Source organism: Chenopodium album, chromosome 15 (genome assembly GCF_948465745.1).
Source record: "Chenopodium album chromosome 15, dcCheAlbu1.1, whole genome shotgun sequence".
Taxonomy (NCBI): domain Eukaryota; kingdom Viridiplantae; phylum Streptophyta; class Magnoliopsida; order Caryophyllales; family Amaranthaceae; genus Chenopodium; species Chenopodium album.
This window is the reverse complement of record NC_137848.1, coordinates 15,714,303-15,736,770: the sequence shown is the minus strand read 5'-3', so window position 1 is coordinate 15,736,770 and position 22,468 is coordinate 15,714,303. Positions and strand designations below refer to the sequence as shown.

The 22,468-nt window shown below is 34.7% G+C and overlaps 2 protein-coding genes across 3 annotated transcripts; one reads left to right on the top strand and one right to left on the bottom strand.

Annotated features, from left to right (window-relative positions):
• Positions 1-726: 726 nt before the first annotated feature.
• LOC145583015 (uncharacterized) lies at positions 727-12,756 on the top strand. 2 transcript variants are annotated; one of them, XM_081640112.1, is made up of 10 exons: positions 727-914; positions 1,026-1,408; positions 1,664-1,800; positions 3,267-3,380; positions 3,475-3,558; positions 6,339-6,512; positions 9,209-9,353; positions 9,981-10,141; positions 10,221-10,347; positions 10,483-12,756. In XM_081640112.1, the coding sequence occupies exons 2-10, from the start codon at positions 1,085-1,087 to the stop codon at positions 12,334-12,336; spliced, it is 3,120 nt and encodes a 1,039-aa protein (XP_081496238.1). In that variant the 5' UTR covers positions 727-914; positions 1,026-1,084; the 3' UTR covers positions 12,337-12,756. The 2 variants fall into 2 exon arrangements, with proteins under 2 accessions (XP_081496238.1, XP_081496239.1); XM_081640113.1 differs by having other exon boundaries at positions 1,000-1,408.
• A 6,496-nt stretch (positions 12,757-19,252) lies between these two features.
• Positions 19,253-22,107, bottom strand: LOC145582003 (uncharacterized). Its single transcript, XM_081639039.1, has 2 exons — positions 21,848-22,107; positions 19,253-21,602 (listed from the first exon to the last, which is right to left on the bottom strand). Exon 2 carries the CDS (start codon positions 21,588-21,590, stop codon positions 19,653-19,655), a length of 1,938 nt encoding a protein of 645 aa, XP_081495165.1. The 5' UTR covers positions 21,591-21,602; positions 21,848-22,107; the 3' UTR covers positions 19,253-19,652.
• Between the last annotated feature and the right edge of the window lie 361 nt (positions 22,108-22,468).

Below are 22,468 nucleotides of genomic sequence, written 5' to 3'. Positions count from 1 at the left end.
TTTGAATTTTGTCTTTAGATTATGGTGGTTGAATAAAAATAATGTTCATTATATTAAATTATCATTATAGGTGATAAAAAATTTGGGTCGGGCTAGGCGTTAACATAATATCTCGTGACCAAACCCGGAAAAAATAGCGGGCTTTTTGGGCTTTTATCAGGTCGGGTTTGGATTTTTAACTAAAAATGCATTTTTAGGCTTGCCCAAACCCGCCTTATCTTTGGGCCGGATCGAGCCGGGCTGAAGTTGACCACTTCTAATTATCATGTTCTTTATTAATATATTAATATTACGGATGATCTTTAGATATATATAAAGAACATAAATTTTGATGTTTTTTTTTACAAACTAGCTATATGTTCATTACAAAACAATTATATGTTCATTACAATACAACTATATGTGACGTTCTTTGTAATAGTTAGATGTTCTTTATAAAATAAGTTTATGTTCTTTACTGAAGTACTAAATGTTCATTCCGCCTTTTAAAAAAGAAAACGAATGCACAGAGCATTGTGCATCTGCCTCCATGGAAAAAATTTCATTCGACTCATTTTATTAATGTATCACGTTTTTATAATATTTACATGGATGAAAATATGTCTTGGAGATCGGCAAAAGTCAAATGAGGAAAAAAAAAATAATTAGGGACAGAATGATAATGTGTCAAATGGCCCTTGAAAACACCCAATTTTTTTTTTTAAAAAAAAGTAAAAAAAGAAGGGTGTGAAAATTACAGTGGATGTGGCTTCTCTCGATCCTGAACCTCAACTCAATGTCCAATCCTCTCATCTTTTCCCTTAACACCTCCTCCATGTCTGCCTTTCTCAAACCCTAATCCCCCTTCTCTCTCTTCCACAACTCATCTCATCTTCAATCATCATCTGCTTAACCTATTTCCATTCGATTTCTTTGTAAGTTCTTTTCATACTTCTTTTACAAATTATTGTTTTATTTTGTGATTTAATTTTTCTGGGTATTCTATAATTTTGTAATTAGGTTTTTGAATTTCAATTTTTGTACAGAAAATATCGAAATTTTGGTGTGAAATGCTACACTGTGGAATGTTTTAGAATTGGTGGCAATGGCGGCTGATCAACGGAAAAGACGATTGAGTTCTTCTAATACTGCGTTTGGTTATGGGGTTCAGGAACAGTATAATAGGGCAAAAAAGAGGGATTTGAGATCGCCTAAATATGATTTTAATTTTAACACTCATGTATCCCTTAAATGGGATGATAATGGGAAGAGGGTTGTTGCCAAAGAGGATCAAATTGGGATTTCTTGGAGGCATTTGAGCCCTTTTAATCCTTCTGCGCCTTGTAGTAATACTAAGTTGGCCGATGTCGTTGTTGTTCCGAAGGATGTGTTTGAGTTGAATGATTTGGCTGAAGTTCTATCTTATGAGGTGATTGTTGTTACTAATTGTTAAAAGTTTGATCTTTTCGGGCTGTTTGTTTAGGCAGATTGGGATTACTAGGGTCTGAAAGGGAAATGTCCTTTTCAGATTAGTAATCCCTATCCCCACTAAACAATCGCCCATTGTGTTTTTTTTTTTTGGTTATTGTTATGAGGTAATTGTTATTTTACAGATAGTTTCGAGTTGTAAAAGGTTGTTCTTTGTGGTTTTCGGTGTGTGTTGATTATGTTGTCAAAATTGCAGGTTTGGCAATCTGTTTTAACAGAAAAGGAGAGAAACGTCCTTATGCAATTCCTTCCTCCCGGAGTTGAAGCTGATAAAGTTGTGCAATCTTTGCTTTCCGGTGACAACTTCTGTTTTGGGAACCCTTTTCAAAAATGGTGAGATTATGGTTGTTGCTTGTTGTTGCTTGTTGTTGTTGTTGTCCTTGCCTTGCACAATTAGCTATCATTGATCACCCTGTGTAACTTCTTGGAGCCTATTTGAGTTCATCTCTTAGGACATTGAAAGATAAATTTAGATGAATGTGCTAGGAAAGAAATTCAAATTGAAATGAGGGTTGTTTGGTTAATCAATAGGAAAGGAAGGGAATTGATAGAGAGAAATTGAAAGGAAAGTAAACAAAGCTCCAAAGTTCTTGATTTGTTTGGGCACATACAAACATTTCCCAACCTCTGTCTTCTTCTACCTTGAAACTTCTCACCATTGCATCTCCTCCTTGAGCACACCACATGCCATTGACCATGACCATATCCCAAGCTTCCCAAACATCACAGGAACAATTTAGCTGGCATGAGGATATTCCAGGCACCTTGAACTCAAACCGACAATTACAAGCATAATGTCGGATTTGTAGATCCAAAACCTCAAAGTTGCTCGCCTTTGTTACGGCCAAGTTTTCATATTTTCTATTTTGGTGGCGGTTGGTTGTTGTGGTCATGAGCAAGGTGGTGACTTGATGAGTTTTGGAGCTAATAGATACAATGTTTTTGAGCTGTGAGAGAGTTAGGAACTGGTAGAGGTTGGTGGCAGTGGTGGTCTTGGTGTGGTGAGATTGAGGTGGGGGCAGCTAAGTTGGCAGTGGCAAGCCGACGGTGAGCTGCGGTGTTGTGCAGACATAATCAAGTTTTAAGTAATCCAAGTTACGAAGGGGGGCAGGAACTCCTGAAATGGGCAAAATGATAAGGGGAAAGGAAAATTGAACAAAAGACTCAGCGTATAAAAAGGCGTGCTTAGGTGCTGGGTAGAGCGCCTTTTTTGCTCTAGGCGAGGCGCATTCAAAGAGGTGCACTTAAGGCGCATGAGGCGCACATAGGCAAATTTTCTTTAATTGTTTTATATTGTACGCCTTATGATGATTCATGTTAGTCGACCCCAAATCATTTTGGGACTAAGGCTTTATTGTTTTTGAGGCGCTGCAGGACCTTCATCGCCTCATTGCGCCTTGAGCCTTTTTATACGTTGAAAAGACTAACCAGACTAACTAGGCTTCCATTAAAAGTAATTGCTTTTGTGTTTCCATCTATAACAAGTGAGCTCTTTATGTGAGGTTTTTCAGGAATAGGTTGCCTTTCATTGTCGGACTATTTCTGTTTGAAATAGTTTACATGCGGTCTTCAGTGGGCTGCTTTTTCTGACTGTCTTGGCTTCATGGGTCAAAACTATGTAGGACTTTCCTAAGCCCTTATGTGACTTCCATATTGGGGTGTTGCTATTGTTGAGTTTTTTTTTATTTTTTATTTTTTATTTTTTATTTATTTTTTATTTATTTTATTTTTTTTATTATTGTTGATACTTCACATTATTATTTGGCTATAGAGGAATTTATGCAATTTAATTTATGCAGGGGCACCTCACTTTGCTCTGGTGATCTTCACCCTGATACAATTCTTCAACATGAGAAGTCCTTTAAGACTAATAAAAAAGCATATTATTCCGAGCTGCAACAATATCATGACAAGTATTTCCCTAATATACTTTCTTCTTTTCTTTCTCTTCAAAAGTTTTGCATGTTAGTGATTGTGATTTATAGATTGTTTTTCAATTTATGGCAGCATGATAAGGAATTTGCAACACATGAAGCAGAGATGTGCAAGCTCAAAGGATCCTGAAGCTGAAATTCAACAGATAATCTCTAGGTTGGTTGTTCTATCTGTTTGGGCTATCTATTATAAAGCAGTCTTGACTCTTCTGTAGCCCAAAAATAATGGATTCTAAGAGGTTTTACTGGTTTCAATTTTAATTTGGGAGATCTGATTGCTAATGACCCTTATTTTTTCCATTAATAATGTGAAGATAGTTACTTTCTAGGGGTTACCGTAAGCTATTTTACTTAGACATTGTGTTTCGTGGTGGATCTTTGACACTTTGACATGGGTATGGATGCTAGACATTTCATTTTGGTCCAAAATCTTGGATAAATTTCATAAAATAATGAATTTCGATTCTTGGACTTGTATCTATGTTTGACATTAGTATATGAGCCTGAATAAATAGGTGGTAAGGCTGTGCTATGATCATGTGTTGCCCATATCTTTTATGAGTGTGAGCCATTTGACTATTCTAGAGATATTAGGTTGAAAGTTTGGTGTTTTTGGGGTTTATAATTGATATTTCACTTTGTATTGTTCTCTTATCATATGACCGACCCTAAGGGGATTATATTTGAATCCCTCTTTGGATCCTTTTTTCATTGCTGATATGTCTAGTCTCTAATGGGCTGGATGGGTGATGGATTATGCATTCTTTTGCCTAGGTTACGTAATGCTCATGTGCCCTGCCTTCGTATAGTCTCTATTTTTTTTAAATAATATTTGAGTTAACAGAACAGGGTTTATTATACAGTGATCTATTGGTCTAGGTGCTTGATAAGTTTACAATGAATTAGTAGGTTAGACTGTTAGATACAACATATAGTCAGAGGAAGATTATTTAGTATATCATTGATGGTGTTCAAGGACATTTTCCTAGGGTGTGAAATGGATCTAGTTTACCCAAGATAATGGCTTATGATGGAAGTATTCTCTTAGGTATCCCTTGAGACTAGGACCATTATACATGATGCTTTAAAATCCATGAAACATTAGCTGCCATAGCATCATTTGTTTCTCTTTTCTTGAAACATATTGTCTATTGTGCTTGAGTGGGCTGAGACTGGGTTTGTCCAGCTAAGTTTGGATTTTTTTTTAGTCAAAAGTTTGCTGATTTGGTTGGAAATTGAGCAAAAATTTATATTGGAGCTGCGTGATGTTTGATGTTTTGTTTAGAGCTCAGCTGTCTGCTAATTTGATATGGAGTAGATTGGGTTTTCTTGATATTTTCATCCTTTTCCAGTTTCATACTGCCTGAATTGTTGGATATATAGTCACGGTTTGTTGAAATTCTGTGGAGAAACCGGTCATTCTTGTGCATCATCCTTTGTTATAACTGCCCCTGGAATCTTGTGGGATGTGATCCTATGAGGTAAAAGTTGTGTCAATAAATCATGGAGAATGAGTTAATGTGGTAAAATAGATGTATTTGTTTAGAGATCTGAGTTAAGAGCCTGGAACCATTCTTGATATTTCGAAACTATGGAAAGAATCGATGTGGCGAGTGATTTCTGTTATCAGTGGTTAAATTGGCTAATTTGGTTCATGAATTTTGATTTGTGAGGTTTTTTTTTTTTTTAATCCCGGGATCTTTTTTTTTTTTTTTTTTTTTTTTTTTTTTTCCCTGAATGTTTTTTATGCATTTATACTTCTCTGTGGCTCTTAGATACTAGCTTGTTGTGTTTGCTAAAGTTATGCAATCTGCTTATTTGTTGCAATCATACTATGTTCTGCTATGAGTTCTTGTTAGGAACTTGTGTTAAAATGTGCGATTAATACATATGCACAAATTAACTTGACAGGCTTTTGCGAGTTATCATTTGATGTGCTATATTGTATCCAAGCTGACTGATCTAAATTTTTTCTGAAATTTGAAGATTATGATAATGATAACTGTTATTATTATCATTGTTTGATGTTGTTATTATTGATTTTGTAATTAGTGCTTTATGAAAACACTGCTAAGTACCACCACCACCACCACTACTATTACTACTCACAAATATATTAGCAAAGAAAATTAGTATAACAATATGTTTATTGGACTTGTCAAAAGTATTAGACTTGAATTTGGTGTTTGACATGGATATGTCTAGCTTTTTACGGGAAGGATTAGAGCAACATAACTTGTACCGGTAGTTTTAGCATATCTTATTATGTTAGTGCAAAAGGTTTTTACTACTACTACCTCCCTCTATTCTCTGTTGATAAAGAAAGGAGGGAGTGGTGAGTGAGTCGCTTTTTTATTTTCAGATTTTGGTCAGGATAGAGTTTTTTCATGTGAATTAGAGCAAAAGTAGGAAATCAATGTGGATAAATGGATCATAGGAGGATCAATGGAGAGCAGAGAGTAAAAATGAACAATTGAACGTATCAGCTTACATACATCATGTCTTATTGATCGTCAAATTTCTATTGCTGTAAATCCATGACAATTACAATAGTAATCTTTATTGTAACAGTAATGAAACAGTAACAATGTAATGACCCCCAAAAAAAAAAATGAACAAAAAAGCAGCAACAATGGGATCAATGTTGATACATGAACCTGTGATTTTTTTTTAAGGCAATCTGATATGAACTTTGGTGTTATCTCATCTGATCTGATCTATATTTATCTGGTTTGCTCTGGAAAAAGTATCAAGGACTTGAAATAAGTTGAACTGAACAAGCTGTTATTCCTCCTTGGACAGTACAGAACCATATGTGCAGCTTATGAAGAATAAGAATCATCTTATGTGAATAAATGAACTCATTTTATTTCCCCTAAACTCCTATTATGTTATTGCTGGTTGGTCTGAGTATATGTATTTTTGTTTCCTGAACAGGCCACGAAGGTATGAGCAGGGCATTCTGTCTGATGTGAACGGACACAAATTTCACAAAGCTGATGAGAATGTTGCTGCTATGTCTGAATCTCGGTCTTCAATTGCAGATGAGAAAATATATTATAGTGACAACCAAAAGTTGTCTGTCATTAGAGATGCTGAAATGCAGAAGAGGTAAGCTTATAGTTCTGCTTTATCATCAGTTTGCTTCCCATTATCTTCTGTACTGAATTAGACTATAGTTAATGTCATGCTTCTTGCTATTTGCTTTCATTTTTGACCTTATCTTATATATAATTAAGAATCATTTTTCAACACTTAACCACAACACTTCAAACCCCCATACCTCAATTCTCATGCACTCTTTTTTTTTTTTTTTAAAATAACTTACAAATAGGGAAAATAACTTCCAAATAACTCCCACAACTCCAAATAATTAACTTAACAAAAAAAAAAAAAAAAAAAAAAAAAAAAAAAAAAAAAAAAAAAAAAAAAAAAAAACCATAAACTTCCTTTCAAAAAAAAAAAAAGAAAATCTATAACTTCCATTTATACTAATTTTTTTCCTACATATATCCCATGCATTAGCATTGGTGTATTCTAGTTTTTGTATATTTAACAGCTGTTCAATGCTTTCTTTTCGGAATTTAACAGAAACCACCCTTGAATGCACCTCTATTCTCCCAACTATCTTTTAACTTATAACTAACTTTAATCCCTAAGTACCCTTTCACATCTAAAGAGTCACCCCTTAACAGTCTGTTATGTCCTAGTATGCTTTTACTCAAGTTTTCAATTTTTATCTCTTTACAAATTCCATGAAGTTCTAGTATACCTAAAGTAATATCTCGAGTCTTGACAAAGACTCTCATTCCAAGCCTTTGCATAATATATCAGTCAAGGGTGGTTTGGTTATCTGAATAAGGTCCCTGATTGCCCACTTAGAGTTTTATATTCTATTACAATTGAATTATTTTTTTGTTTTTTTTTCCACTCATCTGTGTAAGAAGCTCATCATTGATTAGCATCTTTGCAATATAAGATGCTGGCACTATAAAACTAGAGTTAGAGGGGTGCAATGTGAAAGATATCTTTTCCAAAAATACTCATACTATACTATATATGAACCATTTCTTCAATTCTTGATTTAAATAGGGAGATCTGAATGTGGGAATTTGTAGTTCTAAATTCTGTTAGGGGTAAACAATAGGCATGGTGGAAAGTGGTTGTTGATCATGCTGGTGGGGTTGGTTGAGGCTAGTGCATGACAGTTACATTAGTTAATTAGGAAAGTATGCACTATGCAGTAAGCCAGAAGGTAGTGAAGAGCAATAAGTAGAGCTATACCGTACCCCCCTCTGTTCTGTATAGCTTGTGTGGTTTACCAGTCTATAGGCCCCACACTTTTAATTCAATAAAAATATGAGAATGTAACTTGATTCATTGTGTTTATCTGGAGAAATCCACTCATTACATAGTTGAAATTCACAAATATTGAAGGGCATAGCATTAGAAGGAGAACAAGCTATTTGGAACTATGTTAAAACTTAAAAAGGATTTATTAGTGAATGGTTGGAAAGACTTGGAAAAATGCTTTGGGTATGTGAAAACCTTGAGAAATTTGTGAGGCTCATATAATCTCTATTATACTTCCTCCATTCCCTTAATATTGCAACAAGGGGTGTAGGCACGATTTTTAAGATGATGAGAGAGATAAAGAGAACTTTTATAAACCCATGTGATGAGGAGAGAGGTAGAGAAAAATTATGAAAAAAAGGAATGTTGCAATATTTGTGAAATATCCTAAAATAGTATTTGTTGCTTTATTAAGGGAACGGAGGAAGTATAAGCCAAGGGGGGAGGCGGTGGTGTCCCCCTAAAATTACTTGAATATCCTCATTTAATTTTCATTGAACACTATAGGGTTAGTGCATTTTAGATAATTAATGATCTCATAAATTATTGTTTAAAAGTTAAATTAGGAGAAAAAATATCATTGACATAATTTTTTTTCAATCAATCAACGTTTAAATATTGAACTATCGTCTTAGTAAATAATAATACTAGCTATGAGTTATCATTTAAGTAAATAATAATTTTTCTAATTTTGGATAAAGGGTTCCAATGGCTTTGCATATTTTCTTCTAGTCTCTATTGGGGTCAGTTCATTTCTTTTTTTAAAATATTTACAGATGCTGAAATGTTCCTGTTGCAATTTTTTTATCTACCCTTGCATCATTACACCAAATTTTGCATGTTCTACATTGCAGACATGTTTGAAGCATTTCTAATCCTGTGAAGTTGTGATGAAATTTATTTGTATGTTTTAGGCCCCATTCACTTCACCTTATTTTTGCTGAACTGAAATTATCTTTACTGAAATGAAATTATTTTTACTGAAATTATTTTTGCTGAATTTAAAAGTATTTTTACTGAACTAATATTTATTTTACTGAATTGAAATTATTTTTGCTGAACTGAAATTATTTTTACTGATTTTCTGTTATATTTCTTCTTTAAAGTTACTGATTTTTACTGAACGGAAATTATTTTTATTGAACTGAACTTATTTTTATTGTATTGAACTTATTTTTGCTAAACTGAACTTATTTTTAGTGATTATTATTTTTTTAAGGTGAAGTGAACTAAGTCAGATCTTGTTGGATTTTGTCAGGGAGACGGGCTGATTTTTGTTTAATATGTATGACATTAAGTGAAAGTGGGTTGACATTTTCTCTCCCCTCTTCCTTCTTTATTGTCTTTCCTTGTTTATGTCCATGCTCATGCACCTGTCACATCGTCAATGACCTCATCAATAGTTTACTTCTTTTTGATGTTGAGGATTTATAATTAGATTGCTTGTATTACAGGATGCGCAATCAGGACCTTATGAAAGACAAACATGAGAAGATGATGGTGCCTCTTAATGTTTTGTCAAAACCTAAGAAAGCAGAAAAATCGCAAAAGCCCAACTTGATCCCCAATGATGGTGCCAAATATATGTCTTATGTGAAGGTAAAACTGTCATTTCTGCAAATTTCATATGTTATGTTAGATTGTGACTTCATTGTTCTGCTGAACAGGTCTCTTTTATATTTATTTTCTGCCCTATATGGTAAAACTTTGCATACTGTGAGCGTTGGTAACTGTTAAGGCATTATATAACAGGCTTATCAGAACAAAATGATCAGGAAACTTCTACAAAGGTTAACAACCTGTACATCTTGTGAGCTATAGCCTATAGACTATGTGCTAATAACATGTAAACTCAAATAGCAAATGGCTAGGGGAAAAGTCAAATATTTATTTACTATTGTGTGTGAATTTACAAGAGAATGCTACTTACTATTTGATCTTTCGTAGCGTCCATTACAATTGACCCTTTTCTTCATCTTACTTTATTTCTCTTTTCTCTACTGAACTGTTGAGTCGTGCTTCATATCTTAACAAGTTCTCCCTTTTCTCTTTGGATAGAGTTTGTTCCTCGATGCTTAGTTTTCTCGTTGTTGTTCAAGTCAGGTGTAGGTGTTACCCTTTTGCAACTGCTGTATGATCGTAGCACCATATTCATCTAGGCTCTTAAGATATGTACATGTATTTTATTATCAGGGGGTTGAACAACCGTCATTGTTTGTCTTTCAGATTAGCAAGAAGCAGCATGAACTTGTTAAGAGTATGAGGCAGTCTGGTGCGAGTATTCAATCCAAGGCTCTTAACCGTTTGCTGGGTGGCCTTGATAGTTCCAATGTAAAACCATATGAGATGTTTGTGGAAGAAGAGCAGAAACGAATCCATGAGTACTGGTATGTTGCTGTATTATCTGTCCTATTCTGCTGCTTTATTGTAAAATCCAACCAAATTCTGACAATCTTTCCTGTCTAGGTTAAATCTGGCAAATAAAGATCTTCCAACTGCTTTACAAAGCTGGAGAAATAGGCAACTAGAGAAGCGTAAAATCATGGATTCTTTATGGTTAGAAATGGAAGAGAAACTGGGAGTACAATCTAAGGTTCGTTTCCATAATTTTGCATCTTTATTTGGGGTTTACTTTGGTCCACTCTTCACTGTTTGCTCCTGATTGTTATATTTGTGGTTTTTGGCTTTCACATCTTTTTAACATCTGGCCTATGTATTATCGAATCAGGATGAGAATTTGGTTAATCCTTATGATGAGGATCCTGCTCAAGATGAGGATGGGAAAACTTTTCAAGAGACTTCAGAGGACCACCAACATGATGAGTCAGCGACTCAGGATTCTATGTCAGATGATAACAATGAGGCCTCTAATCCATGCTCTATAAAGAATGGGTCTCCATTGCATAATCCTCCTTCAAATGTCAATGAAGAGTTTGATCCATCCTCTTCCATGGACACTCAATCGTTGCAGAATCCTCCTCCAAACTTTAAAGAAGAGATTGATCCTTCCTCTTCTTTGGAGACTCAATCATTGCAGAATCCACCTCTAGATGTTAAAGAAGAGATTGATCCATCTTCTGCGGAGACTAAATCATTGCAGAATCCTCCTATAAATGTTAATGAACAGTGTGATCCATCTGCTTCCATGGAGGCTCAATCATTGCAGAATCCTCCTCTAAATGTCCATAAACAGTTTGATCCATCTGCCTCCATGGAGGATAAACCATTGCAGCAGCATCCTTCAAATGTCAACGAGGACCTTGATCCATCCTGCATGAAGAATCAATCTTTGCTGAATCCTACTTTAAAAGCCAAGGAGTGTTTTGATCCGTCTTCAGTAGAGAATAAATCATCATTGGAGGATTCTCCTTTAAACAACAATGAGGACTATACTCCTATGGATTTGAATGCAGAAAATAATCCTGTTACTTCTGGAACAAATGACACATGCTCCATGCCTGACCAGCATGTTGCTCAGCTATCTGAAGCACCTTTCACCATATCACACCTTGACACTCATAACAGTTCTGCTACTGATTCAAATCCTGGGGAAATCCCTGGCTCATCACTCAAGAATATGTGGTCTTCAATCGGATTGCCTGAATCTTATCATGCTCATCCAACTACTTTGCATGCTAGTTCTGGTGGACTCACTACTTTGCATGCTAGTTCTGGTGGACTCTGTCTTAGGCATCCAGAAGTAGTTGCAGGACAGACAGCCCATTTGATTGATCTGGAGTCTGCAATGCCTGAAGATGACACAACAAAGGACCTCTTGAACAGGCATACAAGTCATATGCCTTTCTTCAATCCTTATCAAAATAGGGATAGAAATGAGCTGCTGCATTCTCTAATTAAGCGTGAGAATTTTCATCAGGAGCAAAAAAAGACTGTCTCTGAGTTTCGTCCAACTAATATTGTCATGGAGCCTGCTGTTCAGTTCCCGAGCCATATGCATTTGCCGCCACCATTTGCATTGGATCATCATAGACAGAAAGCACAAAGTGAGCTATATATGCATGAGAACATTCAAAATAGCATTTACTCGGACAACAGTAGGTATGCTATCCCAGCGCCAGAAAACTTTTCATCCCTGAATGTGAGAGACTGGAATAATCCCCGTCTTTCAAACCCTATTCAGCCTCCACCATTGAGTTCTGGTGAATTGTTAAATCATAACTGGTTTCCTACCGAAAACAGAGCTCATGGTGGTTGGTCCACGTCGGATGCTGCGATTTTTCCAACCCTCCCTACCCCAAGTCTTGGAAGTGTTAGCAGTAGCGACCAGAGCCTCTATAGTGTACTCTCACAGTGCAATATGCGTTCACGGGGTCCATACAACCCTGTGAGCTCTACTGAACAAATGATCCCACCGACGAATTATGGACAAGAACTGGCTGGGGTAATACCCATGACAAGCAATACTTTGCCTCAAACAGTATCTCCATTTAACTACTTGAGTGGTGGTGAAGCGTCCACTACCTTGAAGAATCCCAGCATGGGGTGGATGAGCTTGGGGAATCAACCTTCATCATTACATGATCCTTCTGGAAAGCCATTCGTGAAATCTTGGAATCAATGAGCAGTCTCTATGGACTTTGTTGGGGATAGTAACTGAGCCTCCATGAAACTGAAGTATGGAGGAGATGCATAAGTGGAGTTTTGGCCAAATCATGAGGAGAGATAGGATGATAGGCCCGTTGTACATACCTATACAACAGCTGAGACCCACACCATGTATATATAGCTAGTTGTTAGTAGTAGGAATGGGAACATCTAATTCATCCAAGGAAAATATGTTACAACAGGCGATTTCTTGTATTTTTATCCTGATTTTTATCTGTGGGAAATCTGGGTTCCTCATCTTTTTTATGGTTAGAGGTCTGTTCCGGCGTTGAGAGGTATTTTCGAGCCTAGATTTTGTGTACGAAGGTGGATATTGCTCTCCATGCATTTATTGATCAATTCTGCAGTCTAAATTATGGCTTTTTAGTTACCAAAATAAATTTCTAGCCTCTCCGGCTGAGGTCCTTGATATGGTTTCCTGTTGCTGCCTTTTCTGTCGTTTGTGCCTATTTTTTATTACATACTGCCGAGTACTAAATTACCAAAGTACTAAATTAAAGGAGCTCAATAATTTCTTAATTTAAGAACTGCATACCATGTTTTTTTTTTAGAATTATACCAAGGCATCTTGGATCATTCCATATAAAGTCTGTACTACGTAATGTTTAATAAAAAATAATTCTAATCCATTAGGGTATGTTCAGATCACTTCAGTTCAGTTTAGCTCCTAATTTCCTTCTCTAATAAAATATTCAGTTCAATTCAGCTCAGCTCAGCTCCAATCAGTTTATCTCAGCTCAGTAAATGTGAGCAGGCCCTAAGGCCTTGGTGCACCATTGGTGTCAGCGAGGTGTCAAGAACTACTCCTTTTGTACTCCCTCCATCCCGTTACAAGCGCTAGTATATTTTTTTTCGGGACAAAATTTGCAAATTTGACCATAAATTGTCATCTCCCTCCGTTCTTTTTAAGTGCATCACTCTATTCCCGAAAGGTTGTTATGATTGATGACTTTATGCTGTAATTAAAAGCAATAAGATAGTGGAAATCAATGATTAGATGTTACATAGGAAAATTTGCAAATTGCAGCCATTTAATGTCAATAATTTGCAAATTGCAACCATTTAAAAAAAAATTGCAAATTGCAGCCCAATAAAATGTAAAGCCCGATTTAACTTTTTCATCGATTTATGTGTCGAAAAATATTCGGTTAAGGTTTTAGGGGTCATTTTAGCCCTGAATTGAGCTCGGAATTAGCAAAAAAATAACGTAAGTGCCTCGTTTTTACAACAAAAAATAGTTGCCCATAAATTGATACATTTTTGTTATGCAAAACGAGACACTTATGTTATTTTTTTGTTAATTCCGAGCTCAATTCGGACTCTTAAGAACTAAAATGGCCCCTAAAACCTTAACCGAATATTTTTCGACACGTGAACCGTTGAAAAAGTTAAATCGGGCTGCAATTTACAATTGATAAGAACTTTTCGGCTGCAATTTTTTTTTTTTTTTTAAATGGCTGCAATTTGCAAAATACAAACTTTAAATGGATGCAATTGACAAATTTTCCTATTACATATATCAAGTATTAAGGCATTAAGTTAATGACGGAAATAGGGATATATACGTTGACACCAGATAAATTATTTTTATAGATAGGAATAGTAGCTTTCAAAGCAAATAAATATTTTAATAAATGAGAATATTGCATTAAAGCATGTATAAATGAAGGAAAATGTCTAAAAAAAATTATTATCTAATACTCCGTATATAATTAAAACATAACCAACAAAAGAGAACGACTAGTATAACAAAGTTAACTATCTTTCAAGAATGGAGGAAATACCATCTTTTATCATTATTGCTCAATTGTACAAAAAGGGTCGCCTATGTGTACCCACATAGACAATCACTTTAAGTAGTAACTAGCCTAAGAAATAGACGGTTCCCCCTCCAGGGTTTCTCCTTGGAAGGGTTTTTCTAGTTCCCTCTAGGGTTTTTCCCTTGCGAGGGTTTTCTAGCCTCCATTGTTAGATTTTTTCTAACTTTTTTAAAGTTTTCCTTCACTCTTCTTCTTTTCTCTTTCTCTTTCATCTTTTTTCTTCCGGTCTCTTTTCTGAATCTTTGTAGGGGCTTTCATCGGTGTTTTTACCGGTGGTAAGCCCCCAAAGACTTTTTAATTTCTTTTAATAAATTGATCCCATCTTTAAAATGATGGTTATTCTATTAGGGTTAATTTCTTTTTTTGTTTGTCTGCTGAAGATTGAAGGTTTAGGGTTTCATAATCTCTAAAAATATCAAGAAGACCATATGAGTATTTTCACTTGAACAACTATTCATCACAAGATCTCAAGCCGAATTAGTGCTAACTCACATATTGTATAGTTTTTATTAAGGCGATCGTTGATCGAATCTGCAATGTATCTACTTCTAAGGTGATTTGTACCTCTGTTGTAAATCTAATTCCTAGGAATTGTTTGTAAGTACCGTTTGGATATTTTTCATTAATGAAATCTTTTTTCTTCTTGTCAAAAAAAACATAGACAGTCACTTTGGTGAATTTTTATTGGTCGAAATTTAGTCCCACCTTGGCCCACCTCAAATATTTTGAAATATTCACTTTCAAATATTTCGGAATCGAAAATTTAAATTTCAAATTATAATGTCAATGTATATATGGTGGTGAATGAGCGTAAAAGTAAGGTGTTATTTAAGGAGAGAGTGGTGGTCCAAGAAGGGTATGCGACAAATGGTGGATGAAATTAGGGAGAGTGAGGTGGTTTAGAGAAGGGTAAGCAATGACGGTGGGCAGAATTAGAGCTAAAGTATGGTTTAGAGAAGGGTAAGCAATGACGGTGGGCAGAATTAGAGCCAAAGTATGGGGCGGGATTGAGCGGAAGAGACGTTGGAGTTCAAGTGGTTGAATGTAGTAAATCAAAAACGATCATTTTAGCATAAGAAACCTGGGTTAATTATTCTTTTGTATTGTTTTAGGATGAAAAATGGAGTTCAATTTTTTTTTTTAGTAATTCTTAATTTGTATTATGTTGGTATTAAGTGTATTTGTAAAAGATGTTTCAATAATAAATTAGTATTAAATTATTAGGTGTGGTAACAAATTAATGCATTGTACACGACATCATCGTCTATAAAAATAAACAAATTAATATGAGTATTATTTTTTATAAGAATAAATTAAATTGAGAAGACCGGCGTTTAGGAAGGGTTTTTTTTAGTTTCGTGGTCGGAAATATGGGATTTTGAAGTTGGTAGTTTAGGTGGGTTTCAGGATTTGAGTTTGGAGGTCGATGGGTCAGGTGGGTTTCGCATTTTGGGTTTCGAGATGGGTGGTTCAGGTGAGTTTAGCTGTTTAAGGGGTTTGGGTTTACATTATTAACCTTTTAATCTATTTACAACCCACCATTTATAATCAACACACTACAAACCCTTACCTTCCCACACAAATGTATCTATTTATATCAAATCCATTTATCTAACAACAATTACAAATTCATTGCAAAACTTAAAACAGTATCTTCTTCGATCCGTATTACTTTAAATCAATTATATAAGTTGTAATTCATAGTTAAAACCTAGTTCAGCAAATATATTAAATTCAATAAGTCGTTATAGTAATTGTAGGAATTCAACGTGTTCAATTGCTTTTTTTTTTTTTTTTTTAAAACATTACCTTCAATGATACCCGGAATACGCTTTGAACGGGAAGATTAACTAACGAACTTAATATCTCTAGCTTCAATTATGAGAATATGTTGAACTTCCATTGCCTTTGTCATACAAATAGTTGCCAAAACTACAAAATAGCTTGCTTGTGACAATGTAAGATTTTTCACAAACTATTGGGTCAGTCAAGTCTGACCAAATAGTTCGTGCGGCGGAGGAGATGATGACGACGATAAAGACGACGATGACGATGATGACAACAATGGTGGATCTTCTTCTCCCTTTGTAGGAGACGATGACAACATCAATGGCGAAGGAGAGAAGCGAGGTCATTCATGGTAGAAGAGAGAGAGTTTAATTCTCGGATTATTCAAAAAATGCCCAAAAAAATCAAATTGGGGCTTTCTTATGTGATGTATAATTGTTGAAATTGTTTGTCCCATATGATTATATGTTAAATTGTGAGCTTTTTGATGGCAAATGCATGTATTTTGGTTGAGATATGAGCAAGTTATGTTATACCCATAACCTTTAGTACGAGCTCTTCAATGGAGGTTACGGTTACACCATTGTTATACATATTATCAAACAAATTATACATATCCTCAAGAAAGTTATACATATCCTCCAATCATTTATACAAAGCATCTACTGGATGATGATATCATTTATTGGTTGGATGATATCCTCTATTGGCTATATGATATTATGGCTGAATGATATCCACTATTGGCTATATGATATCATTTATGATTGTGTCTATGATATCCTTTATTGGCTGGATGATGTTCTCTATTGGTTGGATGATATCCTCTACTGGATGGATGATATCTTCTATTGGCTATATGGTATCATGGCTGGATGATATCCTCTATTGACTATATGATATCATTTATGATTGTGTCTATGATATCCTTTATTGGCTGGATAATATCCTCTATTGGCTATATGATATCATGGTTTGATGATATCCTCTATTGGCTATATGATATTATCCAGCCATGATATCATCCAGCCAATAGAGGATATCATCCAGCCAATATAGGATATCAAAAATCCCTGGATTGGCAAAACATTTCGTCAGTTCGGACTGACGCAATACCTTCTCTTTATGAAAATGGTGCCATAATTTTTTCATTTAATTCAACATTAAGTTTTTTATTTCTTCTCTCTTTCAAGGCAGGAATCACTAATTTTTCTCCCACTCAACTCTCTCCCATTTATTATAATAAATTGACGAGTTGTCTTCTATCTATTGGGTGTCTATGTGGAGATACACATAGACTAACAGCTCTCGAATAAAATTGCCATGTTTTGTGACAAATCCCCTAAACTGTGACTTCCTTTATTTTATTTTTAGTGTCAAGCTGTCAACTAAACAAAATGGTCAAAAGAAAATTCATGGGAAGTTTGAGTGCAAATAGAATTAAGAGCAACTAGATAATATCTAAGTTTAACACCTATTTTATGTCAGTGCGTGGTTACTACAGGCACCTGTACCATGCATTGTACAGACGTTTCTCGCGGAAAGAACATATTACACAAATGTAAAGAACATACATCTATAGTGAAAAAAATATACAATTAAATTGTAATGAACACATACCTCAAGTAAAAAAAAACATATTTTCACCAAAAAAGAGTGAAAATAACATATTTCCATGTTCTTTGATTGTCAGTGTAATGTACTTTAATTTGTAATATTATGTTCGTTGCTAATTGCAAAATATTCTTTGAATTTCGTCTTTAAATTATGGTGGGTATATATAAATAATGTTTATTACATAATATTATCATGTTCTTTAGATATATATAAAAAAATGAAAACATTTAGTTGTTCTTTACGAACCATATATATGTTCTTTACAAAAAAGTTGTACATTCTTTATAAAATAGCTATATGTTCTTTCCGCGTTTTTTGTATGTACCAAGCATGGTATCACCGCCTATAGCTTAAAATTTTCAATTTTATGTCTCTAAATTCTTAAGACTCATTTTCTCTTTTTCTTTTTTCAAACTTCATTCACCATTTTTTACGTGATGAGAATCTTCTTTTATTTAAGGTTCGAATTTTGATTTTATTTAAATGTACTTCCTTCTCTTATATAGTTATATGTCCACCCCAACCCCCACCCCCCCCCCCCCCCCCCTTTTTATTTTTTCATTGTTGATATAATCTTCATATTGTGATGTCCAATAGCTAAATGAGAAATCTGAGGTACACTTTTTTGTTGTTCTATTTTTGTTATATTGATTTTTATGCTTAATCTGCAAAAAATGAGCATTTATTTTGAAGATAGATAGTATCTCTTTGCCGATTTGCAAAAAATAATTAGCCAACTTGTACAAATTATTCATCTTCTTCTTATTTCCTCTCTATTCTAACTATTGACCATTAATAAACAAAATTATGCTTCAATATCACTTAACAACAATAATAATTCCAAAAATTCAATCCAAGGAAAGATTAATTTACTCGTTTAAATGGAAAGGAGTAAAGTTATATTTGTATGTTAATTACTCTTACAAGCAAACTTTACAACTTCTTGTACCTCGCTAGATTAATACAACGCGCGTCAACTAGTTATATGGTAAAAGATATAATAAAATCTCATATAACTATGTATGGAGTATTTTTTTTTTAACGAATTAAATTTATAAATACTATCAAAAGTTAAAACTTAACAACTCATTTGAATCCAAGGACATAACATTTTAAAATATGTGCTTCGTATTTTTTTTTTTTTTTTTTTTTTTTTTTTTTTTTTTTTTTTTTTTTTTGATAATCAAGAAAACACAACAATTACAAACCCTTCCTTGCTTTGTATTTAATGCCTATGTAACCCTATTGTTACCCAAATAGTCAAATGTAAAACATGTTTTATATCTTAAACACGTAAATTGATTCCCAACCTTAGAAAATACTCGTACAATAAGTACAGGCAACTATAAAATTCTAACTACACTTAGGTCAAGCAAATAAGGTTAGGAAGTTAGAAGTTTCCTTGAACATATTAATTTCCTAACAAAAGTTTGTTGGCTTTACAACTTTACTCCATTGCAATGAAACACACTCAACCAATCATGTGAATCCCTCTGTAAGCTATTCCAGCATTTATGATTTAGTGCCCTCTATCTCTAATTATTTGATGCTTCCAAAATTATTTTATTCTGGTGTTAATTAATCAACAAGATTAGCCAAACACGGTCTTACATTTGGCTTATAAATGGAGTACTGTATAATAATATAAAAATCATCAATAATAATGTAGTGCAAACTATTGTTAAGCACATTGGAATTGACATAAACATGGTTGTCTCTCCAAATACGGAGTAATACAAATGATTTTGATACGTGTAATGTACAACCTACGTCCAGACTTGATTGTCACGTTGGTAGTTCAATGGCACTATCAACGTGACTATTGGTCTTTGACGGAGGGAGTACCCTGTAAATATTGACATATATAGCCTATATTTAGCTCAACCAAACAATTGGGTAATGAAAAAATTGACACATTATACAGATGCTCTATTGCCCTTGTAATGAATTGAATTTCTTCAAGCTCAATATACTCTTATCTACGGGATCCTTCCGCCCACCAGGGTAGAAGTTTGGACCGAAAATGAATTTTATGGTACAAAAACTGTCATCTTGCACAGATAGCATTCAGCAGAACTTGGCCGAGCATCAAATCAACAAAATATTGGTGCCCGATTTGTCCGTCTCTCCATTTCATTTTTGCTGGAAATCTTCCATAATGTACACCATCATTGCACCTATTGTCAAAATGCCATGCCCAAGTCATGTCAAAATCATCTACAACCCCAGTAACCAAACCGGCTGCCTTCAGTTTGTCCAGGAGGATGCCATTAAACACCTCCATTTTACTGGGATTGAATGAAAGAGTTCTAGCATATCCTCCTGTAGTGATTGTAGACCTGAAGATAAAGTTCGATACTGCTAAACCGCTCTGCTTCACTCCTTCCATGATCTCTTTCCAGAATGAAGCTGCGTCTTCTGCCCCATGAATAAATCTCCTTACATTATGCCAATGAATTCCGTCATGTAAACCTGAATTCAAAATGATAGTGTCAGGTACAGCAGAGCCATTGAAGAAGCTCTTCACCAAATTCCGGTACCCTTCATTTGCTAGTGAATTCAGGCCTTCATAGTTCTTGGTCATGTTCCAATGACCATTGAAGATGTTTGTAATTCTAACAGACTGTGACTTATTTTTCGGGTTTGTAAAAGTCTTGTCAAAACGCCTAGAGACTGCATCTAGTTCCTGATATGGAACACGAAGAAAGAAGAACAAAATGTTGCGAATTGTATCCACATGATTTGAATCGCCCCAAAAGAAAAGCCACCGATTGTCTAAGCAATTCCAAGCATCATCAGCAGAAAGTAATCTAAAGGAACAATGGGCAGAATAAACCCAACCATTACTCTCTAGCATCCCCAACGAGCCATTGCACCAGGGGTTAGTGCAAGGATAGTCAGATTCCAAACACCTATATCGCCCATCATTGCTTATTTCACAAGCATCATTTTTACCATGTCTTGTCCATCTCCCCGTCCAAACATCTCTATTGAAATCGGATTTTCTACACAAATGCAATTCAGGCAAGATAGCTTCAGATTCAGTAAACGTAACAGGAATATTTCGAAGCTGCTGATCATATCCAAATCGAGCAGTTGAGAACTTTAGTCCTTCAAAGTGCCGGAATAGTAGGATAATGGTGAGATTATAAGTTCCAGGAAAATCAGGATGAACTTGAAGAGTAAATGAGTAAGTCCCATTGCCCCAATCCTTGATGGGTGGCCGCGATTTCCATGATTCACCCGACAAATCAATCTCAAAATAATCATCTCCAACACAATGAAGATTTCCCAACTCATCCAATGCCTGAAAAACAACCTCATGAGCATTCCCGGTTGACAACACAATTTCCTTCCCATCATCAAACCCAACCAACCTAATATCAACCGTTTTCGAATCTTTACAAGCCTCACCCCCTGGTGCCAACCACCTAGACAACAGATTTGAGCTATAATTCTGCTCAAACTCAACTGACACCCAATCCAAACCATGACTCAGGTTCCTTGTTTCGCCTTTCGGGTCAAATTCACCCGAACATCGATCCAAATCCCCCTCTAATTGCCCCTCAGGCACACCAACACCAACACCATCAACATCATTATCACCACCATTTCTATAGTCTAACCCAGATGAAACATTGACAAAACTTTGATTTGAATTAACCAAAACCTCATCTGGGTTTTCTATTCTAGGCAATAAAACATCGCTATCATTGAAAAAACTGACATGGGTAGCATTAAATTCATCATATAACGTAGAATTTTGAGAATTTTTAGAATTTGCAGATTTTGTACTATTATCAAGTAGTTTTTGAGAAAGAGTTTCTCTTGGATACCTCAAAAAATCAAACACAACAGACTGATCAATGCTCCAAACTAGCAACAATGCTAACAATGCTACAGAAACAAGAACCCCAACTCGGCGAGTTAGCCTGAGAACCGGCCACTGAGTTACCGAGTTAACCAACTTCTCCGGCATCATCATCTTCTAAAAAAACTGCAAAATATGGAAAACAACAACACAGTATAAAAGACTGAGCCAACAAACAGACAGCAGAAAACCAAAGTAGTGTGCCAATCAAAGCATATTTTTTTTTACCCAGAAATCTTTGGTGAAAATTTTTAATTAATACCCAGAAATTATTTAATGCTATTTTGTCCATAAAACATGGGTTTTTCTCGAAATTATAAATCATTCAACCTAACATAAAATTTTTAAAAAAATAAAAAGGTTAAACTTACTTGCATACTACAACAATGGAGATTTGCAGTAAATTACAGTGTTACTGATTATTCATACATATGTAATAATGCAGAAATCTGCTCAACAAATATTATTGAAAAAAAAATCTAAGTAACAAAAAAAAAATTCAGTATAAATTCGTGGAAAAGGAAATTTTGGGGAAATCAAAAGAAAAAAAAAGGTAATGTGTTTTTTTACTGGAAAAATTATGAGGAGAGAGAAAGAGGTAATGATAAGAGGAGATGGGTGGGGTGGTGGACTTAGGAATCCTAGAAATAAGGAATGAAAGAGAGTTGTAAAAGAGAAAAGGGTATAAACTAAAATAGACTTGTTTTATGATGAATTGGTTTTGTAGTGATAATGTTAAATTGTTATTAATCTATGTTTAATTATGAAATTTCCTTTTTGGTTCTTAATTATTGTTTAATTTACTTCTGTCATGTGTTGGCAGATTCAGAATTCGTCCCTAGATTTGTTTGATGTTTTCACATGACAATATTAATTATTAATCATGCGGAGTGCTTATTAGAAATAGTTTATCATTGAGTAAGCATATTAAGCTAAGATTAGACCCTTAAGTACGAGTATTAAATTTTAGATACTTTGGCCCTGTTCTCATC

Excerpts from the sequence above, each read along its gene's own strand:
- LOC145583015 (XM_081640112.1), top strand. The coding sequence starts at position 1,085 with ATGGCGGCTGATCAACGGAAAAGACGATTGAGTTCTTCTAATACTGCG. Across the intron at positions 3,381-3,474 it reads CTGCAACAATATCATGACAA|CATGATAAGGAATTTGCAAC; the intron begins GTATTTCCCTAA and ends AATTTATGGCAG. Across the intron at positions 3,559-6,338 it reads ATTCAACAGATAATCTCTAG|GCCACGAAGGTATGAGCAGG; the intron begins GTTGGTTGTTCT and ends TTTCCTGAACAG.
- LOC145582003 (XM_081639039.1), bottom strand. The coding sequence starts at position 21,590 with ATGATGATGCCGGAGAAGTTGGTTAACTCGGTAACTCAGTGGCCGGTT.